This window comes from Dysidea avara, chromosome 10, assembly GCF_963678975.1.
Source record: "Dysidea avara chromosome 10, odDysAvar1.4, whole genome shotgun sequence".
Classification (NCBI taxonomy): Eukaryota; Metazoa; Porifera; class Demospongiae; order Dictyoceratida; family Dysideidae; genus Dysidea; species Dysidea avara.
Genome location: NC_089281.1, coordinates 11049479 through 11066764, shown reverse-complemented (window position 1 = coordinate 11066764; position 17286 = coordinate 11049479). Strand labels below are relative to the sequence as shown.

At 37.9% G+C, this 17286-nt stretch overlaps 1 protein-coding gene across 2 annotated transcripts; it reads right to left on the bottom strand.

Annotated features, from left to right (window-relative positions):
- Window positions 1-1382: 1382 nt before the first annotated feature.
- LOC136268936 (xanthine dehydrogenase/oxidase-like) lies at window positions 1383-16580 on the bottom strand. Of its 2 annotated transcripts, XM_066064411.1 has the most exons (31): window positions 16449-16579; window positions 8955-9027; window positions 8833-8890; window positions 8630-8726; window positions 8472-8580; window positions 8295-8421; window positions 8132-8250; window positions 7997-8077; window positions 7811-7949; window positions 7509-7753; window positions 7362-7458; window positions 7197-7306; window positions 6958-7148; window positions 6672-6903; window positions 6308-6619; window positions 5926-6045; window positions 5585-5707; window positions 5433-5531; window positions 5322-5385; window positions 5168-5237; window positions 4831-4918; window positions 4693-4779; window positions 4460-4651; window positions 4268-4413; window positions 2945-3023; window positions 2577-2876; window positions 2470-2522; window positions 2235-2415; window positions 1943-2149; window positions 1621-1788; window positions 1383-1569 (listed from the first exon to the last, which is right to left on the bottom strand). In XM_066064411.1, the coding sequence occupies exons 2-31, from the start codon at window positions 9009-9011 to the stop codon at window positions 1510-1512; spliced, it is 4011 nt and encodes a 1336-aa protein (XP_065920483.1). In that variant the 5' UTR covers window positions 9012-9027; window positions 16449-16579; the 3' UTR covers window positions 1383-1509. The 2 variants fall into 2 exon arrangements, with proteins under 2 accessions (XP_065920483.1, XP_065920484.1); XM_066064412.1 differs by lacking the exons at window positions 1383-1569; window positions 1621-1788; window positions 1943-2149; window positions 2235-2415; window positions 2470-2522 and having other exon boundaries at window positions 2621-2733; window positions 2781-2876; window positions 16449-16580.
- Window positions 16581-17286: the final 706 nt, after the last annotated feature.

Below are 17286 nucleotides of genomic sequence, written 5' to 3'. Positions count from 1 at the left end.
GTAGTCTACTGTATGAAAGTTCTATTAGCTCTTGACTACTCTCTAAGTGTATCTTGTCTTTCTAAATGCTGCATAGTCTAATTCCTGATTTCCATGTGTAGCTTTAATTTCCAAGTTTATAACCCACAGTACTTAAAATAGGAATGCTAGTAATATGCTACAACCATCTATGAAACCAGCTCATTGTTTGTGCTAGCTATGTGTTTCTGTTTGTTCAGATTCTAGTTGTGTACACTGACAGACTAGTCCTTTAACTTGTGATAATATTAGGTCACTGCATAACAAGGTTACCTGTCTAAACTGGCCCCCAAATATGCTATTTGCTGCCTAATGCAGCCACGTCGGTTAGGACTGAAATTTTAGCCCAAAAATTAAACAAAATGACCAGAATTGACATGCAGTACTACAGAGTGTTGACAAAGTTGTGAGTCTCTGCAATGCAATACATAAGCTCCACTTAAGAAATATCTTGTATGTACAAAGGGTTACAGGATGTTGATAGTTATACATTGTGATAGAACTTTATGCTAATGCTGTATATTATGACATACCTTGTGCTAGCAAATACAAAAATTCTTTTATAGTATGGTGTGCTCTTAGTGTCAGAGACTCACCACCTATTGCATGCCCAATACAAGGGAACCATTTCTGAGACACATTATGCAAAATCACTAGTACTATTCAGTATGCTATGTACAGGTCTACCTAAAATTAATGGTGCTTAGGTCTTCTACCTATACTGACATGCAAGGAACTGTATTGCCTAAATAAATTCAACATTATAAAATCAATGCATGTTGATTGTAAGAAAAGTTAACTTTTATACTCTAATAGAGCAGTTAGTACTATAATAGATACAACTGAAAGTAAAATTACGGTACTTCTAATCCCTGTGATGCCTTCCCAAGTTACTGACTTTATTCATGGGGCCAAAACTATAGCGGAAAGTCCTATAGGCTATAGACCTCTTTCAGCAGTGTAATATGTGTAGTTATACATAATAAGGTTTTGCTAAAACATTATGCTTCCCAGAACAATTGTATATGTGTCATAATTGGATTTGAGAATGCTGTTTCACTTACATCATATGCCAAGTTGTTCCTGCACAATATATACAGCAACGTGTTTCAGTCTTGTTGAAATTCCAGTGGAGCCTCTGTTTAGTAGATACTTTGGAACCAACTGATTTTGAGGAAATCTTTCAGAGGTAAAATTGTGAGGTCTATAGGGACCTCAGAAACTGTCCTATTTATGAAATTTAAAAATGTACAGTGTCCTTTACATGGAGGATCCTTTAAGCGAGGCTCCACTGTATATAGGGTTTACGACTAGTTTGAAAAGGTGTAATATCTCAATCTAAAAGGAATATATATACTCTCAAATTCACTACACTTCCTAATTGTGCTGTATCATTACATACCATGTGTGTACATTCTGAACTCTTTATACGGTATTATATATACAATTCTACTTTTAGTACTTATTGAACTATCACACAATGTGTTTCTATTAAACTACAACATTCCATCTTTTAGCTGTAGCAATATCAGGTCCCCACTGACTAAGTACCTGAAAATGGTATAGCAGATAATCAGACACTGTAAATAGAAACATCTCTACCTGTTTGGTGATGTGATCAGGACAAGCCATTCTAATTCGTTCACAAGTTACTGGACTATCTAGTGTGAAACACTCTGTGACTCCAGCTTGTCTACGAACAGTTGCTATTGCATCTCTAATGGCAAAGGCAACAGATGCTCCCAAGAACAATGGTGGCTCACCAACAGCCTTTAATAGGTAAAAACACTTGAATTCAGTTTTGTCAACAACATATATTCTGGTTGTTCTTTTAGAGTAACTATAATTTTAACATGGGTTAATGGATATACCTCTTAGCAATTAGCTAGTATCTAGCATATTTGAAGGGTTACTTATAGCTCACCCTGGAGGAGTAAATAGCTCTTTTATTTGGGGAGCCCTTGAGAAGTGCCACATTGAGTTCCAATGGCACATCAGAGAAACAAGGAATCTTGTAGTTTCTGGGTCCATTGGTGTACATTTGGCCGCGTGGGTTTTTGTCTGTTTCCTCCAGAAATATGAACTCTTCCATTGTAAACAAACCAACACCTTGGGCAAAGGCTCCTTCAATCTAATTACAATAGTGCATTATAATATTGATGACTGCTCTTTATGCAAAATGGTGGTAGTTTCTAACAATTCATGGCAGATCTCACCTGTCCAATATCAATAGCAGGATTGAGACTATCCCCCACATCCATTATGATATCAGTAGAGATGATGTGATGACCTCCTGTTAACATGTCCACTTCCACCTCACTGCAAGCCACACCAGATGTGAAATAGTCAACATATCTGCCAACTTTCGTTTCCCAACTGAAGTTCATATCCTGTATGCTGGATAAGTATAGAAGCATGGATAGGTGCATTCAAACCGGAAAGATCAGATACCTGTAAAATCCTTGAGCTGACAAGTTTATCATATCTTTATAAGCAGAATCTACCTGCATGCATGTATACAATATGCAATTATTCAATTGTACATACTAAATGCATACCCATTCTTCCCATGTCCCTCCAGGATTATTCTTAGTATAAGGAGCCAACCTTTCTTTGATTTTCTCACATGCATTCTTAATAGCCATTCCATGAAGATCAGCACCAACAGAAGCTGCTGTTGGACTAGCATTGGCCACAGTGTTGGTGGCCATCTCACTAATGTGTACTTTACTGTGGGATACACCCAGGGCTCTGGCACACACTTGTACCATCTTGGTGTGTAGTCCTTGTCCCATTTCCACTCCTCCGTGTGCCAATAACACTGAACCATCAGTATACACATGTACTAGAGCTCCTCCCTACATGTAGTAGTGGTGGTTGTGAAAATGACAGTTTAAGCTTTATAGCTTTTGTAAGCTTCACTAACTTGGCTTAGAGGTGGAGGGAATCCAACTCCAAACTTGGTAGGAATCATTGCTATTCCTCTCTTAGTCCACTGATTTCTCCTAAAATAGGCAGATTAGTTTCAGTTGTGTAATAACTAAACATGTACTATTTCTATAGTGGAACACCTACAGTATATGTATCAAGACACACGGTAGCATCAAGAAAGCTGGAATTCCACACCATGCATATATTGACAGGAAGAAAGAAAACGCAATTTTAATGCATGCATTACCCATGGTTCCTAGGGTACATCACACAGCAAATTTGGTTGAATTTCCATAGATATGGGTGGCCAAAGTGCTGGGGCCTAGGTTTTTCTTTTCACTCACTTTTGTGTAAATCATTATAAAATGCAAATGCATATCTATTTTGATTGCTTTGAAATTTGGTACAGTTAAAGAGTGTATAAGGTGAATCCATGGTGCTATGAATGTTTATTCACATAAAAGGAGATTGAAATTTGTCACAACTACAGGGTACACTGCTTATGAGAATAACTTAAAACTTGGTGCGTACATGGGCCAACGAACATAGCAGTGCCTTTTGATGGTTTGAAAAACAAAGAGTAAAAACTACAGAGTTACAAAACAAAATTAAAACCAAACTAAGTGTAAAATCATGTGGTTGAGATACTCTAATAGACCAGTCATCGGAACACCCAATTCCTTAACCCCTAAACCACTGCTATCACTGCTGCTTGCCACACTTAATTTCTACTTTAGAAATAAAAATTCTAGCTTGTTCATCAATGGAAATTCTAGATTGTTCTAGGGCATTCTATCTGTGTTCTATGAGAAGTCCTTACAAAATGTCTGCTCTATTGGAGTGCTACAATAATATTAACAAATAGTCAAATAAATCATGCAATACAACACAACAATAATAACTTGTCTTCAATAATCACCATTGTGTCTGTAGATAAGAAGAAATGTGGGTAAAAACAAACCCTTTTCACAGCTGGATTTGGGGCAATATGAAGTATGTACAAAAAAAAGATGAAATCCACACAATAACAACCAAGCTGTGAAAAGGTACAGCCTTCAAAAGCCTTGGTAAAAAAAAAATACTGTGAAATGAAAGATGGCAGCCAAGAAATGGTTGTAGTGAGGTTGATGCTAATAAATTTTCATAGTATTTATTAGCATTAACCTCATTGCAACCATTTCTTGGCCACCATCTTTCATTATACAACCTTTTTCACCAAGGCTTTTAAAGGCTGCACCTTTTTTCCCAACTTGGCTATATATTTTTGCATGGATACACTATTTACACTCCTGAATAACATGAAGCAGTACACACTAACTTGTTAAATTCTTCTACAGCTACAACGCGATCTTCATATTGTATTTTTGTCATCAGTTCATCCCAGCTTTGTTGAAGATGAAAGTCAGTAAGTAGTTGGTTTCCAGGTGTCATATCTCCTTCCTTGTAGAGATTCATCTCCCTCACCTTAACAAAATTAACATGGATATTCTTTCTTCTAGTATGTACTAACCTTATGTACAGGAAAATTACACACATCGGCCACAATACTGATAACACACTCCATCATGTACATAGTTTGTGGTCTGCCAAAAGCACGGAAAGCTGTGTTTGATGGAATGTTAGTCTTGCAAGCATATCCACTAGCTTTGACATTTGGAATATAGTAAGCATTCTCACAATGCATGGCAGACCGTTCCATTACCTGACAAAACATAATAGCATTCCATTAATGCATTTACTTACTGGTAAAGATAAATCAGTTGAATTTCCTGCATTAGAATAAAACCTTGTGTCCAGTGCTAGAAGCTTTCCATCTTTGTTAAAACCAACCTGTCAATGTATTACAATAACAGTCAGCCATGATGCCTATAGTGCACCAACTTTGTATCTACCAAGGTAGGGATGGCGTGTTCCTGTGGTTGTCATATCTTCATCACGATCCAGCATCAGACGTAATGGAACCTGCAGTCTTAAAGTGATACAAGATAGGTAATATACTACATGCAGGTTTGCTGATTGCCAGTATAGTTGTGTTTTGCTCCAGAGTTAGGAGTAGCTAGTTACGTAATACATTACTTTTAAAGTACCTATAAAGTAATATAACTATTTCATCCTTTGAAACTAGTATATAACTTGTAACTAGCTATAGGTATAACTGTTGAAAATGTGCATATACATAACCAAGATTGTTGGACAACTGCTGATATATTGAACTAACTTGTTGGCTGCAACAGCCATTGAAGTAGAGTATATACAGTGACGAGTCTCTTTGCCCCCAAATCCACCCCCTGAATAAAAAGATAGTTTTTTGCAAATGTTAATAGTAGACAACTGTCTTAATGATTATATGACAGTCTTGTCGGTGTACCTACCAAGTCTTTTGGCATGGACCACTACCCGGTTTCCAGGAACACCAATAGCAGTAGCCGCTAACATCTACACATGTTCAGTGTCTCGTAATCAGAAACAGAGTAAAAATTAACCTGTGTTTTGTGGGCATTTTGAGTAGACACAAACATCTCTAACTCTCCGACATCTTTGGGAACAGCTAAAACTGACTGAGTTTCTAAATAAAAGTGCTCCTGTTTAGAAACACAGGAAGTAAAAACATTTACAATACATTATAATATCTTACCTGTCCACCAACCCTTATCTCTCCTGATAACACATGATCAGCAGTAGCTAATGCAGCTTCAGTATCACCAACAGTAAATGAATGGCACTTCGGTTCATAGAAGGCTGCAGCATCAATAGCCTCCTAGATGTTTACCCAGACATACTGTACATATCTACTATAACTATACTTGGATATAAACAGTGTATATAATGGTGAGTAATATTGAAGAAGAGTGATACTCAACATGATTTAATTGTTAAAATGGTGACATTGGAGGACTATAAAATATCTGATCCACAAATTCATATATTGTAAACTATAGACATATGCATTGTATCAGTGCATAGTTGCATATGTACCTCTATGGTGATGATAGCTGGTAGGTCCTTGTATTCTATTTTCACCAATTTTGCTGCTCGTTGTGCTAATGGACGAGATTTAGCGACCACTAATCCTACCAGTTGTCCTATACATGTGACCTGAAACCAGAAATTAAATTGACACAGATGGTTTGGTTGCTATGTACACATGTATTTAATGTACGTTAGTGTGTACATTAGTCAATTTTGATGGATATATAAAAGTTAATGTAGGTTAGCATATATACATTTAATTTACATTTGATGGATATATAAGTAATTAGTGTACATTAGTTAATTTTGATGGATATACTTAAAGTGCATATAACATTTTGATGGACATAATAAGTACAAAGTCTTCAATACACGTGTTGAGGCTTACCTTTCTATCAGCAAACACTTCTTCATCTTTAATACCAAATGGCCCAGCTCCAGTCATGTTGCTTCCTTCATCTGGAATATCTTGCGCACTGATAAAGTCAACAAACCCTTCAACTTCAGCAGCTTCACTGATATCAATATCAATTATTTCAGCATGGGGACGTGAGCTAACTACAATGGCAGCATGAAGCTCATCCTTGTAACTTGGCATGTCATCAACATAAATGGCTTCTCCTGTAGCTTGTTGTAAGGCTGACAAGTGCATCAATGGTCTTCCTACAACATCATCACTAGGTTGACTACCTGCAACATTCTATTAGTGTTTATTTTTTAAATTTTATGATAACAAAAATCATTTAACCAACCTGAAACCCTTGAGATGCTTTAGTAAGTTCTTTACGAAAAGGTTTAGTAGCTGACAGTAGCTCATGAGGGATACAACTGATCTCATTCTTCACTGTCAAATAAAATTTTAGGAAAAAAGAAGCATTTAGGGAACATCGGAATTCTGGTCTCCCTCCTGGAGCATTTAAAGGAATTTTCATTTCTTCAATTAAACTGGAACAAGCATCATCACATAAAGAATCATTCCATTCTCTATGACAAAAAATTTAAGGTAAACATGTAACACTAAGTATGTGGCTGTGTTACCTCCCAATCAGTTTGGATTGAGTTTTACTAGCAACCTTTGTAACTGGTGCCATTCCACCATAAACTAAACTGATTTCCTTCACTTTCCATTTTCTATCTTCTTCACAAACTACTACTCTCATTCCAGCATTAACTATGGCAATGTCATCATCACGACGAAGTGACTGCTTGTAACCATACACAAACTCATGCTGTAACACATGACATGATAATGTTATAGTGTGTTAAGTGATGTATACCTCTTGTGTCCAGGGTATTACTAGTGACACCAATACTTCATCATGTTTAAGAACTGTCTTGCGATAAGACACAAAAAAGCTTTCGTCTATCTTTCGTGAGTACTGTGGAGCTATACATGTGTACATACAAAATATGGGAACAGTTAAACATGTACAATAGCTAACCATTTTTGGATGTGATATTCAAAACAGCTCCAGCAGCTACTAGAATAGGATTTAAATCAGATATGGGACTGGCTGTGACAATGTTACCCCCTATAACCTACATACACAACTGATCATCAACCATCAGCTTTACTACACTTCACTTACAGCAACATTTCTGATCTGTGGACCAGCAAACAACCTCAACATTTCCAGGATAGCTACAAGTGTTCTTGTCTTGTGGTGAGGTAAGCGATTACAAATTTCCTTCATCTTCACTTCAGCTTCACTGAGGGTACAAGCAGCTCCGATCAGTAAACCATCATCAGTTTCCTCCAATACATTCATCTCTGGTATTTGAGCAGGTGAGACCAGTACAGGAAAATGAGCACTCTTAAATTTCACCTCAACACCTATGCATGCAAACAAAATTGCACTAATAATATTATATATTTGACATTTATAATTACCAATTTCTGAATTTCCAGCTACAATTCTAACTTTTTCTAAATACTTCACTTTAATTGAAAGTAGTTGTTGTAAAGTGCTTGGACGAAACCATTGAACCTGATCTGTTTTGATGTGCAGAGGTGGAGGTGTTGTTGAGATCTACACAAACTAAACTGAAATAGTTGTGAGCTAAACTTACTAGTTACCATTAATTCTGGTGGAAATATTGGCTCTTGTGTTGGGTCCAGTGGTTGAAACTCAGTTGGGTCAAACAGTGCATAAGGTCCCTTAAGTACGTACAATAAATACTTATGCATATGATTCTATTGCATGTCGTGTACCTCTATAACTCCAGTGTTATCACCTTTGCTACAAGCACAATTTCCACCATCACCTTTACAACAGAATGTTCTAAATGCATCAAGTATAGGTCGATAACCAGTACACCTGCACAAGTTACCTAAGGGGAAATGATAGTGACCTCTCTTTAACTCAGTAACAAACCCTCAAAAGCTCTTTCCATTTCTTCTTCAGTTGGCCTAACATTATTCCTCAGTAAGGTATACATGGACATTACAATTCCTGGTGTACAAAATCCACACTGTGATCCATGAGCCTTTGCAATTCGTTCCTAATGAACAGTGTATCAGAGGATCATTACACAGTATAACAGTTATATACCTGTACAGGATGTATTTTAGTTCTGGTACTCCCAATTCCTTCCACTGTAGTAACAGCCATGTGATCAACTGAGCATAGTGGAGCCAAACATGCGTTAACTGAGAAGTGACTATTAATAACAACAACATAACATCTGATTTATCTCTTGTGATGTTTACTTGACAGTTTTTGTTTTATGATTGTAGTTAGAGACCATTACAGTACAGGCACCACATCCTCCTTCAGCACAACCAAGTTTTGTTCCTTTGAGCCCCACTACAAATGTGTAATAAAATTTGCTTTTGACTATAATGCATGTATGCAAATTCATTCATCTGGCATACAATCGATGCATTAGTAAAGGTAGATACGCATATCTTACAATGATCTCTTAAAAACTGTAGGAGTGTTATCTCTGGGTCAGGCTGGTTCAGTAGAATCTATAAATACAAAAAAAAAACAAATACTTATGTCAAAAATCAAATGTACTGACAAAGTCTATACCTTTCTCCCATTCACAAAGAAGATAATGCAATCAGTAGCTTTATTAAGTTCCTCCATTTAGCTCAGTGATGTACTATGTAGCAGAATGATATTTGAAGTGACACTTATTTTGGCTATCATCATCTTATGTGCTAATAACTGTTCATACATAGTCTTGCTCAGCCTTTATACAAGTACAGGTGTGGTAAACAGAACTTTACCTATGAACTGTTTTGTTGAGTATTGTTATTAGCACTTATGTAAACAACTTATTTATGGTTATGTTAATGTCTTTGTAAATTGGTAAAAAAAACTTGTTTTTGTATTGTAACCATGGTATTGTAAGAATATGCATGGTATAAATAGACTAGTGAACAATTAATCCTTACTTGACTGAACTATCCACTAGTATATCTTCAAGTGTAAGTGTTTCATTTCTTTGATCCCTAATTGGGCTTAAAATTCCTAGTACTCTTTTATATAATTATGAACTGGTGAACCTGTACATACCACACTAAAAGAAAGAATGGCTCCAGACTTAATGTCTTTATCTGAACACACACCCTAACTACTGTATCAAGTGAAGTTGTCCATTATGTTTCATTTTCAGCTATATTTAGTCCATTAAACAGTGTTACAAATGAAGAACAGTATGAGAGTGTCATCATGCGCTACTGCAAATCGACACCTTGCATCATCAGCACAGAGAAATGGGAGTCCATGATGTGTGCATTGCATGTATATACTGCAGTCTGCCAAAAGGCACCTGTTGGACTGAAACAACGTTTAACAGTGAAAAAATCAATTCCATAGCCTTACCCATTATTGAGTTAGCTTGTCTGAAGACATCAGGCAGTTAGGCAGTTAGTAATTCAACAAAAAATTCTACTGAATAAAGATTTTGTAGCAACCTATTGGCCGGAAGCATTTTGCATCATACTGAAGGCACTTTTGAGTTTGGCTATACCTAACCAATACTGCCAAGGCACCATGAAGGTATTGTGAGGTTGGTTTCTGGTCAATATTTTTATGAGCTACGGATTAAAGTCTACTAGTATAGCTTCAGGTGTAGGCGACCTCCCTTGTTTCACTACTTTTTATTTCTTTGATGCCTAATCAAACTTAAAATTCACTTGCACTTGTTTGTCTAACATTATTATTACTGGTGAACCCATGCATACTGCATTAGAAGAAAGAATGGTACCAGGCTTATTGTTTTCATCTGAGTGCACACCCCAACTATCAATTACTAAAATAGTGAAGTAGCCATTACACTTCGTTTTTGGCTTAGCGTTAGAAATGAAGTGCAATCAACCCAGTCACAACGGTAAACTCAGATGATTAAAAAAACATATAAGGAAGCAATCACACAGTGCTACCATGAATTGAAACTTTAACAAAGATAAATGAGACACAAAGGAGTACACAGATAAGTCCATGAAACATCAAACAGTGAAAAAAGCCTGTAGTCCATAGCCATTATCGATTTATGCTTGTCTGAAGGCATTAGTCAGGCAGTCAGTCAGTGCAAACTTCACTACTAAATATCTTTTTTTAAATCTGTAGCAACCTATTGGAAGCATTCAGGTCATACTGAAAGCACTTTTGGGCTTGATTATACTTAACCAATACTGCCAAGGTGCGGCCATGAAAGTATTGTGAGGCTGGTTTTAGGGTGATAATTTTGGCCAGAAAAGCCCAAACCTCCTAATATACAGTCGCAGTTTGGACTCACTATGCATTTATAGCTTAATATCATGACTCTAACAATCTTGCCAAATCAGTATGTACTGTTCAAAGATGTGATGATGTAAAGTACTATGATGTAATATGTACAAGTACAAGGAAAATTAGAAATTTTAAGATTGAGCAAATAAAAAGTAGTGGAACAAGGGAGGTCACCTACACATGAACATACATCGTAATGAATATTTGATCTCTACTTCAGTCTATACTGAATTAAAACTTAAATGCCCACTACAGGTGTGGGTTAATTTACTCCTAATTTTTCTTTGTACTTGTTAGTTTATTTTTTGTAGCATTATTATGACTGGTGAGCCCACACATACCGTATTAGAAGAAAGAATGGCACCAAGCTTATTGTTTTCATCTGAATGCATGCCCCAATTATCAATTACTGAAATAGCAAAGTGGCCATTACGCTTCATTTTCAGTTACATTCAGTCTGTTACACAGCATTACAAATGAAGAACACTATATGAGAAGGACATCTAGTCAGAATGGAAAACTATGTAACCATGCAGACAATATGAGAAGCCATCACATGGAGCTACTACAAATCAACAACATGCATGCCGGAGGACACAGGTCCATGGAGCATACAGTATACAAACCAAAAGGACTGAACCAGCATCACACAGTAAAAAAATAAATAAATAAAAAATCAAGCCTATAGCCTTAGCCATTACTGAGTCACCCTTGTCTGAAAGCATCAGTCAATCAGGCAGTCAGTCAGTAGTCGATATTTAAAAAAAATTACATATAGTAACCTATTGGAAGTGTTTCGGCAGGCCATACTGAAGGCTGGTTATACCTAACTAATACTGCCATGAAGGAATTGTGAGGCTGGTTTTGGGATGATGTTTTTGGCCAGAAATTTCCAAACTTTCATGATCCCAAGGTGAACGGTTTTCTATAATGTACACTGTGCCATTTTCAGCCAGAAAGGGAAGTGTTCTTTAAATGCATCTAGATTGATTTGTCACAGTGGTTTCAGTTCATAAATAAGTAGCATTACAGCATTTGATCACATTCACATGGAGAGAAGCAGGTGTTGTTTTGAGCTTGCATGATTGGCTTAACATGTAGAGAATTATGTTAGCCACTGTACAACTATAGCTACATCTACACATATTCATCAACCATGTAATATAGTGTTGCTGGAGCATGTAACCACTTTATACAATTAGCTATAGCTTATGTCTAGCTAATTAGTTTCTTGCACAGTTTGTGTTTCATTTGCCTTAATGCATGTACATCTTCTAAAAAAGGAATATGTGTGCATTCTAGTGTTGTAGACCATTCTGTACCCCATGAAGGTTTGCTATAGTATATTTAATTGAAAGTGTACACTGCCATTAATATATCAGTTACTAGATGCAGAATCTCGGTGGTGGATTTAGAGGGGTTTTAAGATTTCCATAGAAATCCCCTTTGAAAAATTTGTTTCCTCAACAAAAAGAATTTAATTACATTGGGATGTGTGCCTAAAATTATTGGTGTGCCTTAAATTATTGGTGTGCATGCTCAGTTCTCTGTGAATAGACAAAACACACACACACACACATATATATATCAAGAGTTCATGATATACTGAGGAGAGTATCCTACTCTCATATACCCCTGTAGAAGGGCATATCGTGAAAATATGATGTAATGCTTCCGAGTTCTCCCGTTTCTCTTTGTATATTTACTGATGTCATTAATTGAACATAATATCGATTGAACACGTGCCTAAAAATGTTGCTAGCAACTGAACTAACTCTAGCTTTCGGCATTTCTCACTGAACTACAAGCGTGTCTTCATGGTTTTAGACAACTGCGTAGGCATTTCTTGCCAGGCCATTCGCAAATACGGCTATCCTGAGCTTTGCGAGGGTGGAATGATACTAACGATTCTAGCACTTTTATGTCATTCTTTGTGCTCAGAAGGGGTCTAACTGGAGTTAGCAGTGAAGATATAATGTTAGTGGAGGTGGACAACTGGTTAGCCAGTCCAAAAAATGAACGGAGGTCTGTGCGGTTGTTCGGCGTTGGAAAACTTGCAATAGCATCAGTGATAGACTTGTCAACCTGATTGCCATTGCTGGAAAGCTGAAAACCTGCAAAAGTGACAGTACTTTGGAAGAAAAGGCATTTGTCTATGTTAAGAACTATCTGCTTGTCAGCGGATCTTTGAAGGAAGGCTCTATCACTGGTTACATGTTGGGCAGCATCACTGTCATATATGACTGTCATCAACAATACATCGAAATCCACTTAACCCTATGAATGCTTCTGCCATGCGTCTGTCATAGTGTTTAGAGATAGACGAAATATCATAGGAAGCTCTAAGGTACTTGAATCCCAAAAGGGGTGATAAATGTAGTTAGAAGTTGGATTTCTTCATCTAGTGGGCACTGGTGGTACCCCTTTTGCCATCAAGAACCATGAAGTATCTAGCATTACTAGCTGCCATGTTTGCAACAGCTTCAGCTGGGGAGCATGACTGATGTCGTTCTCTTCTTATAAAGCGGTTTAAGTGTGACAGGTCTACGCACATACGGATTGAATCAGTATGCTTTTTCGGAGTAGCTACAATGGGAGCACACCAATCAGTGGGTTTGATGACAGGGGTGATAATGTTTTGTTCCTGTAGCAATTCCAGTTCTGCTGCTAACTTATCACGATATGCAAAATGGATGTAGCAGGGGGATGTTACACAAAATGGTTTAGCATTATTCGTCAGGTAGATGTGAAATTTCTCACCATCCATAGCTCTAATAACACCATCAAATACACCAGTAACAATGGAGTCTTTATTAAGTGATAATGTGCTGGTATTAGTGGAAGTGGGTGGTGAATCGAGGATTTGTGGAGCCACAGTGGCAGTAGTGTACACATTGTTGGTGTTTACTGATGGATGCAAATAGCAGTCTGGTAATATTCCAAGATTTTTGCAAGCTTTCCATGAGATCAGGATCTCGCACACATTGGGATAGATGTGTAGATCTTCTGAGAATTCTTTGTCACCAAGTTTGAGGCGTACAGGCAGCTTTCCCACAGGATGCATTTCAGTGCCATTGGCTGCTTTTGGAACAGTGTTTGATGGTAGAAGATTGTCAATATGTTCATTCAGGTAACCTAAGATTGCTGCACTGGCTGCCAAGATATCAGCACCTGAGTCTGGCAAGACAGTGGCAGATGTAGAGCCATTGAGGGATGTGATTGTCAAGGTGATCTTGGGGGCAGGATCAGTAGCAGCTATGTGGTGGATGGTGGAGAGTAATGACAATGCATTAGCACCTACTGATGTGGGTGTGGAATCTCATTGTGCAGGCTTGCTGCGACACACTTTAGCAAAGTGGCCTATTTTGCCACAAGTGTTGCAGGATAGATTAAAGGCAGGGCACCGAGGTCTACCTCCAGGGTGTGGTTTGCCACCACATCCTGGGCAGGCTTGAGAATAGCTGGATGGCACTTGGCTGAGTGGCTTTCTGCAGAGTGGTGGTGAGTTGCGTACAGCTACCAGTGAGTCTTGATGGCCAGTAGACATGGAGGCACATTGTCTCTTTGCTGCTTCTTGGGCCTGGTAAATCTGGATGGCCCTGGCGAGGGAAAGGTCTTTCTCCTGCAGCAAGTCTTCGACCGTACGCGTGTCACCATCAAGAATACCTTCGATGACTTGGTCACATAAGTTCTTGCGAGTGCAATTGTCTGAACAAAAGTTGTATGTTTTGACTAGTTCGTGGAGTGCTACCAAGAAGTCATCGAAGCTTTCTCCGGGTTGCTGAGTATGTCTGCGGAAGTTTCTACACTCCACTGATTCATTTATAATGCTGTCAATATATTTTTTAATAGTGCTTATGATGGCTGCGACGTCTTCTTTCTCAGTGTCAGAGAGCTAGGCCGAGGTTCTAGACAATGGAGAGAGTTTCATGAGAAAAACACAAGTTCAATACTTGGACTTTCTTCGCAGCACTTTCTTTGGACAGTCCTGAGAGACTCATGTATGATTCCCACTGGGATTACCATGCCGTAAAGTCAGAACCATGATCTACTTGTAAGTCTAACCTGGGTAAGTCACCTTGTCTAAACACAAAAGGCATCTTCGGTAGTGAAGGCTCAGTTGAACTCGACGGATCAGGGCTAGGCGGAAGAAAAATGGCAGAGACACAATATTATGATTTGACTGTCACCTTCTGTGGTGCCTCTAACTGGCACCAGGGAACCAGTTGATCGGTTAAAATAACTCAAAGGATGACAACAAGGTGGATGGCTATACGGATCGGATAACTGCTCGCAGCGCCATGTAGGAACGCAATCATATTTGTGAGAGGGCATAGGAAAAGGGACCTATAGAGACTTTTTAACTTTTGAGTAAAATTCTGTAAATTTCCGTTTATTGTTAGGTGAATATAGTAAATTACATACATTAGCTATAAATAGTCTAAATATGAATATCTACATAGTTCCTACAAATAGCACATGAACCCCTATAAAATATTATAAGCTGCATTAGGTAATTTTTGATACTATGTCTGACAATAGCTAGCTACAGCAGAAAAAAAAAACATCAATCACAAAAACATGTGTGTTGGTATACAATGGTATAATTTTATATATGATTTTTCACTAAAATTGTAGCTACCAACAGCGATCAGTGTTATATTTCAATTTTTTTCTGGGGGCCAGCTCCCCCATCCCCCAGCATATGCATGCTTCCCATGCAGGTTAGTGCAGCATGCATGACAACCTTATACGCTTTACAAGTTTCTAGATCCTCCATTGGGTCTGCAATGGCCAGCAGCACAAACCTGGTCTAGTAATCCCATCAAAGGTATACGTGAGCTGGTATATACCTCACCGTTAACAGCTCAGTACATTTCGAGGTAGCTATAAGGTATATGTGGGTATTATGAGTCACTTAAGTTAAAAACATTCTTATCACCTAATAATGTGACCCCAATTTTTCATACTACTTGTAGGCAAAGGTGTACCCATAAACTACACTATCCTAAAATTTTAAAAATTATCCTACCATGTGGTGGGCTGTATGATTTTTTCTCTAAAGTAATTTATGTGCTCCTGTTATGAGTCATATGGGGGTATTATGGGTCACAATATTCATTACTTGATAAGTTAATTATTTTATATTCAATTATGGTAAATGTTGTAGAAATATTTACAGGCACTCTAATGGCATTCAAAACACCATAGTTGACTTGGTTTTTGCACTTTATATCTTCATGCTCCTTACTACATGGTAAGAGGTACATGTAGCTAATCCAGAGCAGTATTCCTGCTTAATGAACTAAGTTATCTCTTAATTGGATTTGCAGTTAGCTTATGATCACTGTCTATGTTGATCTGAATTAGTATCATTCATTTCTTTCTAAATCTACAGGATTTAACCCTGTGAGCATATGTTAAGCTATGCGACCCTTAATGCTACCTGACCCAAAATATCAGCATATACCTTAGACTATTTATTATACCTGTGACTGCTATCCCACATAGGGACCTGTAAGCCTGTGAATACAGGGAGTCATAAACATGTAACTAAAACGTTGAAGAATGCAGAAAAAAAATCCCAGGCCCAGTGGTGACTTGATCCCCAGCGACATGCAGTTTAGGCATGCGCCAAAGGAGCCACAACCGGGATCTGAGATTTTCTCTGCATTCAACCTGTACTTAAACATCGACTTCTCGCCAGCAATGGTTTTATCTTGCATACGTAGCCATAGTATGACGTAGCTAAACGAAGACATGCACAGTATTCTACAATTTACTCACACGACGTATCTGACTGAAAAAGGTAGCTAGCTGACTTGCACTGAGTTGATATACGAAATCTTAAAATGTCATCATCGTTATTAGAACACCTTGCATTAAGAAGCAAGACTATTTATAAAATAACACTTAATTTGTCACGTGCTTTAACTCGGCAAGTTATAATAACCGGAACCGGAATCAGGAATGGAACGGAATGACTAAACCAAGTGAAAAAGAAACCAAAATAAAACCAGAACGGAGAAATAGGAAACGGGAAACGAGAAATGGATGGAAATCAAGGTCTCGCGTGGCCAGACCGATTTTTCTCTTTGTCATAGAAAAAAGGGTCTGGAACAGTTCGAATTCCGCACTCGTCTTGGCACTCCCCGGAAAATTGGGGGGTGTTAACCAAAGAAACGTGATGCGTTTTCAAAATAAGTTAGTAGCCGCTTGCGTCAATTAATTACAAGCGCGTATTTATAAACCTATCAGCATCTAAAGCTGCCTTTGAGGCGATAATAGATTGAATCGATTTAAGTTAAGTCTTTGTTTATTGCTGTGCTGTGGCTTTCCTGTTACAATAGAGTTTAAGCGCATGGGTTGCATACTTATGACGTAGCCTCGTGACGTGTCAAGACGATTGTGGGATTCGAACTGTTCCAGACCCTTTTTTTCTCCCTACCCAATGACAAAGAGAAAAAAAGCGGTCTGGCCACGCGAGACTACTTCGCTCCAACCCTAGCTCGCTTCGAACTCACCAAAAAGTTACTTTCACTATAGTAGAGTAAGCCACCAATGTTCGACCACCATCGGTTCGGACGCGATTTTTCTTTAAACCCGCAAAGAAAATTTCTGCTCT